General features: G+C 56.6%; 1 protein-coding gene across 6 annotated transcripts in view; it reads right to left on the bottom strand.

The window, feature by feature from the left end:
* ZBTB16 (zinc finger and BTB domain containing 16) overlaps positions 1-19,271 on the bottom strand; it is a 176,885-nt gene that overhangs the window by 9,397 nt on the left and 148,217 nt on the right. For all 6 annotated transcript variants that reach the window (XM_017668444.3, XM_017668442.3, XM_073239755.1 and 3 more), the window contains one exon: positions 2,457-2,627. In XM_017668444.3, the coding sequence (XP_017523933.3) occupies positions 2,457-2,627 (171 nt within the window). The remainder of the gene's footprint in view (positions 1-2,456; positions 2,628-19,271) is intronic.

Consider the following 19,271-nt stretch of genomic DNA (forward strand, 5'->3'; position numbering starts at 1 on the left):
TTAAGATATAAATAAATAAATACAGCAAGGGCCACGTGAGACTTCAGCTGGAGCTGGTAATTAAAACATACATCAGCAGCCACCCAGCTGGGGGAGTGCCTTTCCCCTCCGGAAGGGCCCCAAGAGTTTAAAACACAAAGGGTTAAGGCAGAGAGGTTTGTCAGATCAGATTTTTATGAATTTAATTATGAAGTGTATCACATGTTAACTGAGTTTAAATAGGAAATCTCTAGAGTCAGCCTTGGGAAAGGAATGAAAAGAACTTAGAAGGTAAGAAACAAAGACAGACACACACACAGATTCAAAGGCCTCTGGCCTAAAATAAAACCCTCACCCTGAGAGCTGATGGTGTCAGTATTGCTATAACGTACACAGCGCTGGCCGCAGACTCAAAATCCAATTTGTGGTATGTTGATTAACTCTGTAGCCTCTTTAATGAGCTTGACATTAAGTGCAGGACAAACGAGACTCATCAGAGCCCCTCTGCTGGCCCAGCGCACCTGTGACCCCAGCGGCCTGTCCTTGGGTGGCTTCCCCGCACGGGCCAGGCCCAGTGCAGCCTCCCCACCCAGCCTCATCCCAGAGGCTCCTCAGGCCCTGCCCTGCAGCCCAGCTGAGTTTATTATATGAGGAGCCATGTGAATCAGGAATCCATCAATGCCAAGAGCGTGGCTGGACTAATGTACCAAACACAGCTGCAGATGCTAAACACCCAGCCCCGGCCGGCCGCAACTGGGCCAGGAACAACGGAATATTCATGAAGCATTGTGTGTGTGTGTGGCGGGGGGTGGTTGGCATATACAGAGCTTGTGTGCACAGGGCCTCGCTGGTGTGAAAATCAGTGGGGGTGGGGTGGGCATGGGCCACGCACGTCTCCATGCTTCCTAGTTTAAGCAAGTACTTCTCCCAAACTGTGTCTGGAATCAGCCCCTCTGCACGATCTGAGCCGTGACTGACAGACACAGGCATGTGACACTTTGATATCTGAGCTCTCGCATGGGCAGAGCAGGGCATGCACTCGGTGGATTTAGCAGGGCTGGGGCCATCCAAGTCACACGTAGCCAACTGATGTGACCCAGCAGGGTGCTCATAAGTTGGGGACCGAGTGGACGAGGTACTGACAGGACGGTGCATGTACCTGCAGGGGCATGCTTGTCAGTCACCAGAGTGTCCCTCCAGCAGCCCTTCCTCCCAGCTCTCCCTGTCAGGCCCTGCCCTCTGGGACCTCCTGCTGTCCCTGTCCTGTGCCAGCAAATCTGAAGAGTTCTACACAAGCCTGGTGATGCTCAGGCTGTACGCGCCTCTGAACAGAACAGCATCCGGCAGCGAGTACCCAGGCAGGCTCCTTGGTGAGAGGCCCGCTGCTGGCAGGGCAGGGCAGGGCAGGGCAGGGCAGGGCAGGCCAGCTCAGTCTGTGATAAAGCCCCTCCCTCTTTAGGCAGCTGCCACCCATCAAAGGCTCGGCCTGCAGGCCTCATCCCCAAGGACTCAAGAATGAGGAGAGAAAGGGTCCTGCCATTTCTGCTCTGAGGCAGTTTTCTATATCCTTTCCAACCATATGAGCGTACATCCAGAGAGTACGCCCCTTCATCTCCCTGGCCCCACTGTCACCCACCTCTCACCCCAAACCCAGGACAGAATGCATGCAGACACACAAGCAGAAAGCGGGCAGCCCTTGATCCATGTACCACCAGCAGCCCCATTTTGTGACAGAGGAAGAAAGTTAAGTCACCCATTACCTGGATAGGGAACAGGGGCTGCTTCAAGGAAGCAGATGCCTCTTGGCCCTCAGGGACCAAGCGTCCCAGCCCCCAAATCTAGGGGGACTGGCAGGGACTAGCCAGCACCCGGGCACTTGGCGCAGCCCCCCTCTGTCACCGTGACTAGCTGGGATCTTTCATGGCCTGTTTTCACATCGCCCTCACTGTCTTCCCTAAATGGGTCTAAGGCCCAAGCATGCATCTGTCCTTGCGGAGTGAGCAGGATCCTTCTGCAATGTTACCTGAGGGCCTAAGGCTGACTTCTGGAGGGTGTGAACACGGGCTGGGGGCCAGTGAGTGGCAGGGATGCGGCAGAGAGAGGCAGAGACCAAGCAGGTAGGTTGTTCTCAAAATGTGTTTTGAGCTCACCTGTGTCAGAATCCCTTGGGAATACTTACTAATAGGGTTGGGTCTTGCATCCCACCCCATACCCTGAGTCTGGTTCTGAGGGTGCGACCCAAGAGCCTGCACTTTTAGCGGTACCCTCTCTGTTGAGCACAGGTTAAAAAAACCCAAGGTCTGCACGGTGGGCCCAGAGAGCTGTCCGCACTCCCAAGCACTGTGGGAGCCCTCCATGCCCACCGAGCCGAGGAGGCCTGCCCACTCTGCCCAGCACCTCCATTCTGTGCCCGAAGGTGAGTCCCACACTTGCTTTCCGGAGGCCCCGATTCACCACCGCCCGGACGGACCACCTACCTGTGTGTGAGCGCAGGTGGCGCTTGAGGGCGGTGTGGCTGGGGAAAGTGCGGTTGCACTGGCTGCAGATGTAGCTCCGCACGCCCGCGTGGACCTCCATGTGCTGCTGGAGCGCACTCTGTGCCTGGAACCGCTTCCCGCACAGCAGGCAGAAGACAGCCATGTCCGTGCCTGCAGGGGAGAGGAGCGGAAGAGCCTCAGGGGCGTGGGCCGCGGGGCCGCTCCACCCATCCAGGCCGGGGCAGGAGCCAGCGTCAGGCACAGGGCCGCAGGCCCTGTGCCTAGGGCAAATTCAGAGGCAGCCCAGGCTGGCGATGCTGAGCACCGCGCGTGTGCCGGTGATGGGGGACAAACCCCACCTCCTTCCCATCCTTACAGAACTGGCAGTCCAGTGGAAGAGAGAGACACAAACTCGTCACCCCAGCAAATGGGGGCTGCATGGCGCGGGCTGCTGCGTCAAAGGAGGGCCCAAGGGGGCATATGTCAGGGACTTTGCAGCATCTGGGGCAGGAAGAAGGATGTAGGGGGGAATCACAATGAAGACACCACGTGCCAACCATTGTTTGGATATAACCCATTTAAAATCACATCTTCAAAAGGTAGGCGGTATCTCCTCACTCTCCAGATAAGGAAACTGAGGCAGTGAGGCCGGGTGACTTGCCTGAAGTTCCATGAATCTATAGGCGGCCGAGCTGGAGTTGAGCTCAGCAGCCTGGATGTGAACCCTCTCCTGACACTAGCTACCGACCGGGTTCTTTTAACCACTCTCCACTCAAAGCATGTAACTTAAGGGTTCATTCACTGGAGAAATATTATTCTAGTACCTTCTACAAGTACGACACTTGGCTCTGGGAATGGAACGTGGGAAACTACACGAAGTCCCTGCTCTCACCATAGATGTTACCCTGCACACTGGCTAGTGCGGAGAGCATCCCCAGGAGACGGAACAGGATCTGTGAATGCCCTGGGCTGGAAAGAAACGCGGCGGGTCACAGGTCAAGCAGAAGAAGGGCCGAGCTGCAGCAGCCGGGGGCGAGCAGGGAGGAGACCAAAGAAGCAGGCGGCACCAGGCAGTGCGGGGCCTTGGAAGCCATGTTAAGGACTGCAGGCCTCAGCCCAGGATCAACGGGCAGCTGTGAAGGATTATAAGCTAACGTGTGACGTGAGAGGTCATCCCACGCCAGCCAGCACAGGCAGGTGCCCCGTGGTGCCCATAGAGACAGACTGCCCTTCTCTGTCACCAACCCCCTTCCTGATGCAGCTGGGGAGCCGCGGCCTTTCTGGGGACAGCACCCCATGAGGCGGCGTCTACACCCACCATCTGAGTCCCAGCTGTCGGCTTGTTGTGCCCCATCCTGGACTGTTTCCCAAGCTCACCAATGCCCTGGGAGAGCCCATCGGCTCGCCTCTCTGCCAGCACCTGGGCAGAGGCACCTGTGGGCAGCCATCCCCCTGTGGGAGGGACACACACAGAAGGTGTGGGGCCTGGAGCGGTCAGCCTGGCCGGAGGGAGGGAGGAGCTGGGCCAGAGTTTAGGCTGCTGGGAGTTGTTGTTCGTGGGCAATCAGGGAGGTCCTGGTGGAAAGTGGGGTGCGGGAAGGAGCCATGCGGGAGGCCTGTCCACTCACGGCTGGGACCTCTCGCCCCCGCTCCTTCTCCACCCTTCCGGCCTCCCCTGCAGATGCCCTGAAGCCTGGGCCCTGGCAGCCAGGCTGGGCTCCTTCACCCAGGGAGGCTGGACAGGGAGATGGAATATAAACAAGGGCAGGAGGAAAGGGAACTAACAGGTGCTGAGCAAGGTGCTTTTTCTGTGCCATCATCTCATCTAAAACCTGCACCCTCACAGGGCAGGCGTTCCAACCCTCATTTTACAAATGGGAAACAACTTGCCTAAGGTCACAGTCAGAAAGAGGCAGTCAGGCTTTGAAAATACCCCAGTCGGTCTGACTTCAGCAGCTACCAAGCTGGGCCCACGTCCACGTCCGGGTCTGCCACCTGCTCTCTGGGCCTCTCCTGCAAAGCGCCAGCAAGCCGACTCTAACCCCGCTGGCTCAGCAGCCCCGTGCATCAGGTCCCGTCCAGCAACGGTTAGAGACCCTGGGCTGGGGCAGCGGACTGAGGCCGAGTCACAAGGCATAGCTCTCTGAAGCCTTCTGACCCTGGAGCCGGCAGAGCTTTGGGAGGAACTGGGGTGCTTGGCTGCCCTTGATGGAGGGACACAGTTGGGGAGTGGCCTGCCCAGGCGGAGGCAGACGAGTCGACAGTGAGCCCTCATGTCTAGCCCCTCCTGGTTAACATGCCCAGGGATAATGGGCAGTGAGCACTGGGATACAGCTGTCCTCACTGCTTCACCCCAGGAGTCCCCAGCCCCGGCCCCCTCTGCCCCTAACCCTCACCCCTCAGAGCCCTGATTTAGCCAGATGTCAAACAGCTGCCTTAAACTGGCAGGTGGAGGAGGCCTCCTGGGCAAGCTATCCCCCTTAAGAGCCCAAGTTTCCTCTTTCACACCCGTTAAAATCCCCAGTCTTGAAGGAACCCGGGTCACAAGGAACACAACATTCTCAGTGGGCCACCCGAGCCTACCAGGTCAGGTGCAGGAATTCTGAGGGCCAGCACCCCCTGGAGGGCAGACAGACATCCCACAGCACTCTGCCCCCTCGGGCTGCCCAAGGCTGCTCACAGCCACCCTCTGTGCAGCCCTGCCTCTCGGGGTGGCCTGAACCCACTCAGAGATGCTGCCGAGTGCAGGCACTGTGCTGGGTGACACGGGGGTGCTGAGATTGGGTGACACGGGGGTGCCGAGATCAACCAGAGGCCCAGGGCTCCAGACTAGCTGGGGACACAGACAAGTCAGGTTCCGGCCCAAGGATAAGATAAGGGGACCCCAGAGGGCTGTGGAGAACATTCTGTGCTCGGCTCTGAGCAACGCAAAGTCCTGAGAGGCTGAGGGCCGGGAGGCGGGCCCCAGAGGTGGAAACCCCGCAGGCAGGCTCAGAGCAGGCAGGGCCCAGGACAGAGCCCAAGGATGGAGACACGCAGGAAGGTTAGCAGGGGTCTGTGATGGAGCGCCACAAGGCCAGGTGGGCAGCCTGGACCGCATTTGGGGGGCAGTGCACGCAGGCAGTGCTGGTACTGTCCCCACCATGCAACCTGCCTGCGAGGGCGACACCCTGGGGGCAGCTTGGGCACCAACAGCAGTGGCTGCACGCGGGGACAGAGCTGACAACCCCCACACTGCCTCTGCAGGTGGGGAACGGACGAGGGCAGGGGCTATAAGGACAGCAGCTGAAGTGGAGAAACAAAGCCGGGTGGGGGTGGGTGGCCGGCTGCGGCCCGGCCTGGGCACAAGCCGGGAAGCGTGGAGCTGTGGTGCCCAGTTTGAAGTCAGAGCATTGCCACATGGAAAGGAAACACACTCTGTCCCTATATGGTCTCTCTCAACCCCCCGGGACACCCCACAAGCAAGAGGGCTCCACCTCGCCTGAGACACGGGCACCCTCTCCCCCATTCTTCTGTTTGGAGACCTACAGCAGCTGAGGGGATGGAAAAATATTTGCAAAAAAATAGAAAGGATAAGGGTGGAGGGAGAAGTGGATGAGATACAGAAAGGCTACCAGTGCGCGCGAGTTAAAAATCTCGGGACTAGATCTGAGCCATCCAACTATCTGCTGTAGTCTCTGCCTAGCTGACTCTGCTGTGTGGCGTGTCAGCTTCTATCACACTCGGAGATGAAGCAAATAAATACTAGCTTTTGGAAGCACATTAAAATGTGGGGCTATGGAAATAAAATTACCTAGAAAATTGTATTAGCAATTCATTAGCTGCAGCGAGATGTGCAGCGGGGCCTGGGAGCCCAGGGGCAGAACAGCCTGCTGCTCCCTTCAGCGCCTGAGCCCCGGGGCTACTCGCTGCTCCTTCCTCCGCTGCAGAGACCCAGACCTCACGCCTGACGCCACTGGGGACAGGGCAGGACCCGCCACAGGTGCTAAAGGCCTTCAGAAACCGCACGGTCCGGATGATGCAAGGGAGAGGGAAGCAGTGCAGGGTGCTGGTTCTGCCACTTCCATCCCTGTGATCCAGAGCAAGGCACGGAACTTCTCCAGCATCCATGCGTCCTCAAGCCGCGGCTCTTGGTTGTTGAGAGCATCAGATGAGATACTCATGGGGAGCGGCCCTATTGCTATAAAGTGGTTACGTGCCAGCCCAGCCGCCTGTGTCTGACTTAGAAAATCATGCCTCTTCCCCTGGGCAGACACAGATCCTCGCCTGGGCACACAGCTCTGGCGAGCAAAGCTGGCTGGATTCCAGCCCCCACTCCCTCAGCTGGGCATTCTCCTGCTGAGACCATGGCAGTCCTGTACAATACACTAGCTGGAATCATTTCATTGCCCTGGGGCGCCTCTTCCAGGAAGCTGACATCTTGGATGGGCTACACCACGTAGGAGTCAGCGCCAAGAGCATCCTCCTCGGAGCCCTCTCCATCACAACACACAAAACTCTTTGTAGCATTTATTTCTGATGTTCAGCTCTGCCTGCTAGATTGTAAGCCCTCCAAAGCAGGAACTATTCTCTTCATCTTTGTATTCCCCATCACAGCGCACAGGGCCTGACACAGAGTAGGCACTCACTGACTGCACGGTGCATTAAAGAATACATAAGGAGCTGTGGGGCAATCACAAAGGGCAGGGGGGAGACCCGGGGCAGGGGAGTCGCGGTACAGAGACGCAGGCAGCTTAGAGCTGGGGGACACTCAAGCCAAACGAAGCCATTACTCAGAGCTTCCAATAGGACTTGCCTTGGAAATGAGTAACACCAAATGACCCACAGGTAGCTGATCTTGTTGGGGCTTCTCATGTCTGTCTGGTGGGCTAGAGAGGACCCCCAGTTCTTATTGCATGTCTGAGCTCTGTGGCTCAGAAGCAAAGTCCCCCTTTCGGGTCCAGCAGTGCAGCCCCCCACCCCCAGCTTGGTGGCCTGGGCCAGGCAACTGCTGTCGTTGGCCTGCAGAGCTAACTCGCCCTGTCCAACACCAGCCTCACGGTGTTGTTACGTGGCAACTGATGAGTGTGTTTGTCTATATAAATCCTACACATGTACTGCTTTCTATCAATCTGTGACTTTCAATGTTAATCAGACAGATAAATCAGCCCTGGCCCAAGGAAATAATTGAGCAGGTAAAAAAACTGCCCCTCTTCTGGAGAACAGAAGGGGCCCAGGGTTAGGCTGCGCTCACCGGGTGTCTGCCCCAAGGGAATCTGAACTAGAGGAGCGAGTGTGTGTGACCAGACTGAATGAAGAGCGTGGACCCAGGCGATGTGGGCAGGGCCCGTGCCAATCCCCCAGCCTCCACCTGCCATCGATTCTACCTCTGGAGAGGGTGGCCCACCCCACCGCCACCCAGAGGCAGCAGAGCCAGTTCTGGCTGCAGGGCATGTAAGACTCACAGACTCCCAAATTTAAAACAAGTTTAATTTTAGCCCCCAAATGGGAGAAAGCCAAGGCCAGGGTGGAAGAGGAGACGGCAGTGGTGACACAGATCCAGGATATTTATTTTAGCCAGGTGATGACTAGGCCTGAAATTATGAGACACAAAAACCCTCATGTTTACACCTGTGCCATTTCCATACCAATGAGCTCTTTAATAGAAAGGAAGGAACAGGATCAGAGGGTACACAGCTGGAGAAGGTTCAGGTGCTACACTGTCTTGGAGCAAGGCTCTTATTATATCTCCAGCTATAAGCAGGTTCTTAATCAGAAAAGCAGAGGGATCTAAATATACTCTGGCTGTTTTTGGTAAACTGGCTGAGACTGCCACCCAGGCATGTGCCAGAGCATGTAGCATGTGCATGGCTGCGTGTGCACACACATGGACCACGGATGGGTTTCTCATGTCCAGTCCTACCCAATCTCATCAGGCCAAGGAGGAGCTGCCTCCCCTGTCACCTACCAGAGAAAGGAAACATCAAGTTTAGGGGGGTATGAAAACCTTGATTTAATCTGAGACCATCTCCCTCTTTCCATCCCACCCCCAAATCCTTCAGACTAGTCTTTCTACTTCCGCTGGCCCCCAGAGCGCCACCTCCAGCCCCTGGCAGCCCTTGCAGCCGTCCACAGAAACGATGGCGGAGATGGCCACCATCCCCCTTCCCCACCTCTCTCCTACCTCCTCACCAGGTGAGTTAAAGAACACAGCACAGCCACACCGTGCAAGACAAAACGCGAGGCCACCCAAGGCTGACTCACACCAGAGCAGGAAGGCTCCGTCTGCATCTTAAGAAGACCGAGAAGGCCAGGGTGGTGGGGGTAGCAGACAGAAGCGCAACAAATGCCAGCCCATGACATCAGCAGGGGTGCCTCCTCTCTGACTCCCCCTGCGCCATCACTTTGGACTTGGTTCCTGTTCAACGGATCTACTGGATAAAGGGCCAAAAGCTTCCTCTCTAGCTCTCCTCTTAGGCATAAGTTGCAGGATCATTTGGGATGAGCTCCTCAACTCCCACCATCTTTAGAAGGCTAGAGACATGCAGAGAGGGGACCCAGTCTACACAGCCCAAGGAGCTATCAGCCCACAGGCGCCCGGGAGTGACAGCCGCTGTGAGTGGGAGACAAGTGCCACAGCCTCCATCCCAGGAGGGGCCCAGAAGGCTGAGAAAACATCTTGGAAGGCTCGTAGGAAACCAAGTCAGAAACAAGCCTGTGCATGGGCGCTTGTCTCCTGCATACATCTTCCCAAACCATGCCAGGAGCTAAAAGCCTTAGCAGCCAGCCTGCCTGTCAGTTTCGACCTGGTCAACTCTAGTCTCCTTATCCAGCCCTCCCTGCCTCTTCCCTGTCTGCTTGCAGTCTCGGAATATTCAAATAGATAAATAAATATATAGCTTTCCATTTCCACCAGGGAAAGGGGAATATTATGGTTTCGTATCATAGTCCAAAGAGAAGAGTGTTCTCAATGAATAACCAAAAAGCAGAGGAGGCGGAGCAGCTTGATCAAATTTGTTTTAAAACTAAGCCATGGATGGGTGAGTGCACGTCTCAAAGCACACACCCATGCTCCCATGTGCGTGCACGTGTGTACACATACACAAACACATGCGCGCTCCCCTCAGTCTCTCGGGGAATGTGGCCACATCGTCAGGCAGCCGCTGGCAATGCCGGCTCCCAGAAAACTGCGTATTTGTTTAGCAGTGAGCTGCAGACACCAAGTGCATTTCATTACTCGGCACCTCCAGCTACAGTAAACAAATTTGTCAGCTCACTAGCTCATTAAGGTGCACCCCGGACACGGGGGATTTATTGAGACCTGCACAATAAAAGTAACATGAATGGATTTACTAATTTTGTCAATCACTCCAACAAACGAGCTGAAGAGGGGGGAAAATGCTACGGGAGGGAGACAAGAAAAGGGATGGAGAAGAAAGGAAAGGAGATAGAAAGGAGGAAAGGAGAGTCTAGTTTGCAAGATGAAGTCCATGGGTTAGGATGGGGCCGCATCTGTGCTTTGCTGCCTGGGTATACGACTGCCTCCCTGATGGAAATACCTCGTGCTGGGCTACCCTTCTAGGGCGGATGGGCCCCCGGCAGAAAAGGTACCAAGGGCAAATTCAACTTCAAGAGATCAAACCAAGTCCTCGCCCCCTGGCAGTGCCTCACTAGGGGCAGGCGCACACCTCCCCACAGCAGAAGAGACCAGGCACCTCTCCTGGTACCTGCAGCCCCTTCAGCCCAGGTCCCAACTCCTCCAGACGTTCCAGACGAATCCAGATGTCCACCACAACAGCAAGGGGAGGAAGGACACTGTGCAGTAAGGGGGTGGGGTTGGGTGGGAAGTAAATCTGGAGAGGTATGCAGGCCTCTGGTCTGTGACTTTCAAAATGACAGCAGGACTGGGCAAAGGTCAGGGGGTCCCCGGCCTTAAGCACGTCCGCCAGCTGTGGGGGCGCGGCCCGGAGCCCGCGGGATGCCTGCCCATATAAATCAGCCATAAGCAGCCCCCGCTGGGGGCGAGGACAACGGGCGCACATGGGGGCGGGGGGCAGGACAATAGGGTCCGGCCAGTGTGCAGGCCCGTAACAAATGTGCCCTGGCACCACGGGGGCCCCCATTTGTGAAACTAATTGGCCCACGATTGAAAAATTGGACCCACTTCAACAGCCTGGAGAGTACGGGGCGGCCTGCAGTTGCCTGACCCGGCCCAGCCTGGGGCATGGGGAGTTTCTTGCGGGTCCCGCCCACGTTGGCAGAGGGACTGGCGCCTTTAGGACAGGCCCAGCCTGGAAGGAGGTGGACTGGGGGAGGGGACAGGTGGGCAAGGTGCCGTCTTGAGGGGCCCATGCCCCACTTCTCCTCCCAAGATGCAGAGAGCAGCCTTCCTCAGTTCCACACACGCATAGGCTGAGGGGATAAAGCTCCCAGGAGAGCAAAAGGCCCATCGACCTGGGATCCCGAAGGCAGACACAGGCCGCATTTGGGGGCAGGCGGGTAGCAAACACCACAGGAGCTACCACAGGCTCCTCCCTCGCTCCGTCGGCCTGGCATGTGTTTGGCTTGGCATCCTCTGTGGGAGGCCGGCACCTCCCCACACGGCTGCGCGCACACAGACCTGTGAGCAGCCGGGGCCCCTCACCCTCTGACACCCTTGGTCCTGGGGGCTTCCGGGCAGAAACCCTGAGGGGTGTGGTGGTGAAGGACAGGCTAGGGCGGTCACCCCACCCCTGTCCTCTGGCCCCCCCATGCCTGTGACTTCACTGCGGACCCCTGGGTGAAGAGGGGAGTCTTTCGCAGAAGGCCCGTCAAGTCCTGGCTCAGTGACTCACTCGCTCTGCACCTTTGGGCCGGTTACTAGACCTCTCTGGGCCTAGTTTCCTCATTGGAAAAATGAAGGCAGAAATTGGTGGCCCCTGACAGGTTCCTCTCCTCTAACAGTCAGTGCTTCGAGGCCTACTGAAGGGGATGCTGGGAGACTGAAGGTCCTTCCTGCCACTGAGGAGATTTCAAGCATTTCTCCTTCAAAGCCTGACATGACAGCCTTGAGGTTAAAGAGAATCCGGAGGCCTCAACTAGGAGCCACTGGCTTAGGTTCAGAGGGGACCATCCCAGGCAAGGCGAAGGTCTGACCCTGACCGAGCACCAGTGAGGGCCAAGCCCAGACTGTCAGTCTGAACTCTTCGAAAACAGCCCCATGGGACAGGGGTCTTTAAATGGGGAAAGCAAGGCTTGGCAGATCCCACTAGGTCCTTCCTCTTAGTAACCTGCTTAGTATCTACCAGAACCGGCCACACACTCAGAAGGGCATCTCCTGATGCGCTGGGCCTCGGGGTACCTGCTAGCCTCTTGGTGCCGGGCCGGGGTGGCTCAGGGAGAGACGTGGAGCAGGGGTGAAAGACAAGAGCTGACAGACCCACGCAGAGGGGGAGTCGGAGCACCAGACCTCTGAATCCGGTGCGCAATGCATCGTCCACCCTGGAGTCCTGGGCAGTGTGTCTGGAGCCTTGTGGAGGATGCGAGGGTCTGCCGCAGGCCAGACCACCACCCCGTCCTGTCTGAGTCACTGCAGGTCTGCTCCCACTTGCACTCATCAAGGATCCAAGCCGTTCTCCCTAGAGCCAGTCTCTACGGAAGTCACCCTGAGTTCCCCGGGGAGGAACTGGTTCCCAGGGGTCTTTGGGGGAAAAAAGCCGTTTGGCTGGGTCATATTTTAGGTATCCTGTGACCCCAATATGTTCTAGAGACGTGGCGAGGGGGAGGCAGGAGGCAGGTCAGCAGAAAAGGGAGCTAAGGACAGACAGAGGCCGGACAAAGACCCCGGAGACAGCATGGGCTGAGGGGCACAGGGTTGGGAAGAAAGACGAAATTCAGAATAAAATGAAATACTGATTGTTTCAGAGCTTTTTCAATATCTGACAAACACTGCATGATGAAAAGAAAAACTACCCCATATAAATAAACAAAACTGAGCCAAAATAGAGGATGTATTCATTTTACTGACATTTTAATGGTTCCACTCCTCTCCCCCCACAGAAGATGATTACAAATTAAGCAGCATTTAAACGCTTTTTACTGTCAACAATTAAAAGGAGGGCTTGGAGCCTGAGAGCTTGGTGGCCATTCATTCCCACGGTAACCAGGCTATCAGAGGCCTTCCCATACTGTACTGCACACAATGGCCGAGAAGGGGGAAGTGCGCACACCGTTAATTTTGCAGGACATTCAGAAGCAAATTAAAATAGAAAAAGCTCCTGCACAAAGGTGGATACCAGAGCGAGGGCAGAGCAGGTCCAGCTCGTGGAGTTTAAGTCCCAGGCACAGCACAGCCTGCTTACACCTCACTCTGGGCTGCCCGGCCTGGTTTCACACAGCGTGTGTGCGCAGGGAGGAATGGCAGAGGTGGCTTTCCCAGGGGCAGAGGAATAAACAGCGGAGAGCCCAGGAGCTCTAGGCCAGACCCCAGGCTCCCTAGCGAAGGACGCGCTCGCTCCAAGCTGGGTGTCAACCGTGGGCCCTGGGCCACCAGCGTGCACCCCAGGAGCACCTGCGCCGTGGCCTCTCTGCTGGGCCATGGGTAGGAACCAGGTGATCTCAGCTTCCGCCTGGTCATTGGACAGGATGTCCCTCGGGGTTGGACCAAATGAACAAATGTAATTTTCCAGAAACTGACTCTCTTTTCTCACCCTACACTGTCACTATGAATTTATGCCCAACCCCCTGCCCACCAGGCCTGACACCACTTCTCACGTCTCTCCGGAAGGCCAGGCCCCAGTCCATGGGCTGTAAGTTTTATTCTAGAACTCTCCTTTAGCCAATTCAATGTGGATTCTAAGACTCCTATCATCACAGGTACCTTTCAGAATAATGGGATAATGAAAACCATCCCCAGGATAAAGGGGTGGGAAAGAAAGGTCAGGTAAGGGAAGGAGGCGGGAGGCGGCACGGGGCTCCAGCTCCCGATTTCCTTCCCAGCCCTTGGGAGAGGAAGGTGGTCAGCAGCAGGAGTGAGCTGGCTGCCAGGTGGAGGGCGAGGCTGGGTCTGGAAGCGGCCGGGCCCATTTCTGTACCGTAAAGTTTAATATGCAGGAGGGACCACAGAGAGATAAAAGAGACACGTCCCCTTTAAAAGGAAATATAATTTACAGTGTGCAGCCAGGCGGCCCATAGTTTCAATCTCGTTTACTATAGAGAAAACTCTGCTAGCTGTTCTCTATCCCACAAATCCGATTTAATCAGACAAGCCAGCCAGCGTGGCTTGGAGTAAAAACGGATAATTAGTAAACAGAGAGCCACTCCAGTGCTTCATTGGCATTCGAGTTGGGCTACTGTGTCGCATTTAAAATGCAGTCTGATGAAGTTTACAAAATCAAACCATTTGTTACTCCTATTGAAGAGGCTTCAGGCCACTTGCAATTAAATTGGAATTAGTGCTCAGAATGAGACACAGCAAATTCATACTAAAAAGGGATCTGACTTTGAGACATTTGACTTCCACAGTTTTCTGTGTGTGTGTGTGTGGGTGTTACTCAAAGACGCCTCACTCACCCCAACTCTGCAGGGCTCTGGGCTCCGCGGCTCTCCAGGCGTCTGTGGGGGCAGGGGCCGTGGGGGTGGGGAGGGACAGCCGCTGCTGGGGAGCCAGGCCCCGCATGCACGCCCTGACCATACTGTACTGGGGAAAACGTGTCCACAAAGGACCATATGGCTCCCTTCTGCACAGAGCCTTTGGACAAGGGGGTGGAACGGGGGTGGGGAAGCTGCCAGAAGGCACACTTCCAGGGGGCGCCGGCCCCGCCCACCTCAGACAGCAGGCTGGCAGCCCGGGGAGGGTGGGGCGCCTTGTCCCCATTGGCTGCGTTCCCATGATGCTCCTGCCTGCCCTCCTGGGGGCGCACGCTCTTGGCCAGCTTCTGCCTCGTCCTGTGGGTCGGCCCACTCCTGGCCCCTGGCCCCATGCCCAACTCTCCAGGCAGCAAAGGCAGGGGGCAAACAGTGCTTAACCTGGAGTCGGCGAAAGCCGCAGGCTGTCCGGGGACAGGATTCAGGAATTGGTGCACTTGGAGGGGGACTGTCCCCAGCCTCCAACTGAAATTTTTAGCAGAACGTGAGGACCAAACCGGCCCTTTAGCTGCGCCTGTAACTTGCTCACGGGCAGACAGCATAGATGTTTCCAGACCACGTTAGAAGGGGTGCAGTTACCTTGAAACACTTATGCAAACCACTCCTGCAAAATACAGCAGATATTCAACCACTGCTTGAGCTTGCTAACCAACTAATAAAGGCTCACGCCTATATTACAAATTTTTTAAAGACTATTTCTATGTCTGTATTTAAAGCTTCCATTCATTGTCTTACCTACTTCACCTCATGCGCTCAGAGACAGTATTCTGAGGAAGGCTGCACAGGTCTCCCCCGACTTTCCGAGGCGCCTATGTCACGGACGCTAAGAATTCCTCTTAGGGGCTCCGGGAAGAGAGTGGGGGGCGTTACTGCCGGACGGGGCAGAGTCTACCTTTGGGAAGATGAAAAGTTCTGTGTATGGATGGTGGTGACGGCTGCATGACTATGTGACTGAATGTTATGTCTCTTTTTTACCAAAAAAAAAAAAGGCTTGGTCTGGACTGGTCAGAAGCTACTTGTACTCCCACGACACTGGTGTTGCCCAGGAGGACTGACACTAAAACCCAGTTTCACGCCTCTGAACTTTCCCACCTGCGAGAAGAACAGACCTGGGTGCTGGGCCCCCAGGAAGCCGGGATGGACCTGCCGGGGGCCCTCGGGAGGGTCACTGCAGGAGGCCCAGACCTGCCTTCCAGCTCCGACACCGGCCAGCCCTGGGCAAGAGGCTTCAAGTTCAAGCTTTCTGTCCCTTTCCCTGTCGGAACGGAAGCCCCTGAGGGCAGGGACCCCATTTCTCTCACACTGTGCTGAACCTCTCAGACCTGACGGGTGTCCGAGAGTATTTCCTAGATGGAGGAAGGGCGGATGGGCAGGGGAAGGCCCGCTCTCTGAATTTCCTCTGCAGGCCTCGGTCCGCCTAAGTGTGAAGAGGACGGATTGTGCGAGGCCTCCAAGCTCCTTGGGCCCCGGGGGCTGTCTGCTCGCCTGCCGCCCGCTCCTCTCCCCTGGCATGTGTCACCTTCACATGTGGGTGGCAGGTGGCGTGTGTGCACGGGTGGGACGGGCTGCAGCAGGGGCATATCTGGTGAGGAATACTGAGGGTGACAGGCCACTGTCCTTGGGCTTCCCTGTGGACTGCAGGGGCGGCCCCACACTGGCTCACAAGGCCTCACGCGCTGCCACCCAGAGAGGGAGTGGGCCGGTGGTGGTGGTGGGTGGGAGAGGGGAGACGTACACCTGCAGACCTGCTGAACAGCGACGAGAAGAGCCCTGGGGGCCCGGGCAAGCAGCTCAGAGGGGTGCCGGGTGACCTGCAAGGGCCTTTAAAGGCGGGGAGGAGACGGCCCCTCCTGCTGTCCAGAGAGGGTGGGAGAGGAATTGGACCACGGGTCAAGAAAAACAAAACACACCATCCACCAGACTTCCCCACCTCCCCCACGTCTGGAACCACCCTCCACGTGTAGGCCGTGTTCCTGACTCACTCACCTGTCCCAGGCAAGGGAGACGGGGTACCCGGCAGACACGCGCCCGGGCCCCAAGGCCACGCTGGGTGGGGTACGAGCTCCTCAGGCCGCCGAAGGCCAGTCTGGTCCCCCCACACCCTCACGCCCAACGCACACCCCTCCTGACCTTCTGAAGAAAGTTCTGGAGAGAAGCCCCAGCCTCAGATTCTGAAAAGGAAACGAGCTGATTGTCACTTGGTGGTTGGGCTCTTCTCTCCTCCCCTGCGGGTTTGCTTCCTCAGTGCCTCCCCGTGCGGTTCCTCCTGGGGAGCTTCTGGGCCGCTCCCTGCCGGGACCGGAGCCTGAGGCTGGCCCCAGAGCAGACGGGGACCTCGTGCTGACTCTCCGTGCCGCGGCCAGGCGTCCAGCACCCTGGTCACAAGCAGGAGCCAGAGGAGGCGTCTGGGTTCTATCCGTCCAACACGAGCATCCCTTATCGACACACCTTCCCTTCCCTCCTTTTACCTTTGCTTTTCTCTCTCTGGGCGGGAGGACTTCCTCCCTTGGGACACGGCGTCGGCAGGCCGCTCTTACCAGCACCTGCTCCCCTCCTCACTCACGCCCGCACCTAGCATTTCTTGAGGTCCAATTCTGTGCAGGCACCAAATACCAAGGCTGAGGTGCTAAGATGCTTCCTGTCGCTGGGAAGCTTACAGTCTAGGAAGTGTAGAGCAAAAAGCCTGGACTTTGGAGTTGGTCGAAACCTGGGTTCAAATCCTGACTCGGTCATTTATTTACTAGCCATATAGTCACGTGCAAATTGTCTAGTGTCTCGGGGTCCTGGTCTCTTCATCCCTATTGGAGTTATCACACCCACCAGGCAGGGTTGTGGAGAGGGTTAGAGATAAAACACGAGAAGTGCCCACCCCAGTGCCCGACAGCGGGGATCGAGCTGCCTGCACAGGCTGCCACTAATTCCCAGCACGCAGCTCCTCCACCCACCGTAACCTCACGCCAGCTCCCGTCACCCACTAAGACTGCACCTGTCTGCCTCGATGACCAGTGACCCCATGGCCCCAAACCCAACCAGTATTTTTCAGGGTTCCTCTATGGGGCTTCTCGGCAGTATTACGATGGACGACTATGTTCCCCTTTCTGAAGCCACGCTCCCGGGGCCTTCCTCCTACAAAACCGCTTTTCAATTTGTGCTGTGGCCGTGATGGCTCTGGAGGGGCTTCGCTGTCAAGGTTCCTCCGGATTCCGCTCTGAGCTCACTTTTTTGTATCCACTCTTGCTTTGTAAACCTGCCCACTTCCAGGGTTCAAGGTTTGTTTAGACACCAATGACTCCCAAGTACAAAAGGGTCTCTCCCTTCTGAGTACCAGACGCAGTGCACATCCAAATGCCTTCCTGGAGGAGGTGACACACACCTCACTGTGGAGTATCATGACTGTCCGACATCCCACCGACGGCTACAGGGGTGCTCTGCTGCTCCTCCGGCCCTCCCCAGTTGAGTAAAGAGCCCCCTGCCCCCAACTGCCAAGAGAGAAGAGGGCCATCACCCTCGATTCCCTTCTCTCTCGCCTCTCACAATAGACCAATTGCTGAATGTCCTCAGCCTCTTAAACATCTTCATCTTTTCCCACTCATCCATCCCCACTGCAGCTCCACGGGCTCAAAAACCACCACCTTTCTTGCCCAGATTAATCTCCCTGTCTCCAATCTTTTCACAACTACGTAGTCAGAGTGATTTTTCTGCAACACGATCTGATGTCACTCCTCCAGGACCTTTTACTAGCCCCCTGTTGCCCGCAGGATAAAAGCAGGGCCATCCACCCCAGGGGGTTTCCAGGACCATTCACACATAATGCCTGTCGCCTCTCGGGCTCCCCAGCCCCTCCCCCGCTCCCATTTTCAGTTCCATGAATGCCTCTTACTCTCTCCCAACGGTGAGGTCGCTTTTCCCAGGACATGGCACCCTTTCCTTTCCCCCCATCACCCACATCTTTGCTTAATAACTTCTTCTCATCTTTTGGATGACCACCTCCAGGGGGCCTCCCCACTGCCCACCCGAACTGGGAGCCTCACACGTTCTCTTGTGGCACCTCACGCCTCCCAAGTGACAGTATTCAGCCTGCATGTGACTGGCTTGCTCCAGCACCCGGCTCCCCGTAAGGCGTGCGCCCATGAGGACAGGGGTTCGGCTTTGCTCATCACTGTATTTCCAGAACTAATATACTACTAGGTACATAAGGGGTGTTTGAGAAGTATTTACTAAATGCATAAATATACAAATGATACATAAAAACTTACCCTATTAATACTTCTGTGGGTTTGGGCCACAGTCCTTGGCAAGATGCTTTGTAGAGCCTAAGTTACCAACAGCTGCAGCCCAGCAACTGAAGTCCATGTGCCTCCGGACCCTCCCTGCCTGGCCAGCCCAGGCCCCCTGCGAGTCACCAGCTCCTGGCCCCTCGGCTCCTGTGCCTCGGCCCATGCTTGTGAGGTGTGTGCTGGGGCCTTCTGGTCTGGTCTTCCCCCGCCCCACCCTGGAAGTGCTCCCTCATGTCCTCAGGGCAGCCCAGACATCTCCTCCAGAGGACAGCCGTTCACAGAGATGGAGGGGCCACACCTTTGAGTGACAGGGCCGCAGAGTGGAGTTGCCAGCCAGCACTCCACGGCCCATGCAGCGAGCTGGCTGCCGACAAGCTTGCAGTTTGGCATCGGAAGTCAAACCTGCACCTCCTCCTGGCCACCAGCAGGCACAGCCCGAGACCAAGATGCCCAGTACAGGCCACCTACCTGCCTCCCTGATGGGCCCTGCACTCTCCCTGGAGGGCCTGCTCTGAGCTGCCCACGGACACACAGGCAAGGCCCAAGGCCAGAGCCCCCCACGCCCTAGGCATGGCTCCTCCACAGGACCATACTCGTGATGGGGTTTTCATCCCTTTTCCGATGGTGATTATGTATAATGTACTAGTACAGCAGATGGAAAACCCGTAAAACAGGGCTGCTAATGGAAATGCCAAAAGCTGTGTCCCTAACCTGCCCATAAATTGTGACCTCCAATACCATCTTGCTAGGAAAATAAAGATTGATTTTCCTTGAAGAGTGAACAGGCTTGTGTCAGATTTGGTCCAGGGCTGCTCCAGCCCTGGCCCAAGACCCAAGTTCTTGCAGCTCCCGGGCTAACGCAGCACCAGGTGGCCTTGGGACCCGGTGTTGACGGCCAGGAGGCCTGGGATGCACGAGCTCCCAGGCAAAGACA

The sequence above is a fragment of the Manis javanica genome, chromosome 6, assembly GCF_040802235.1.
Source record: "Manis javanica isolate MJ-LG chromosome 6, MJ_LKY, whole genome shotgun sequence".
Taxonomy (NCBI): Eukaryota; Metazoa; Chordata; class Mammalia; order Pholidota; family Manidae; genus Manis; species Manis javanica.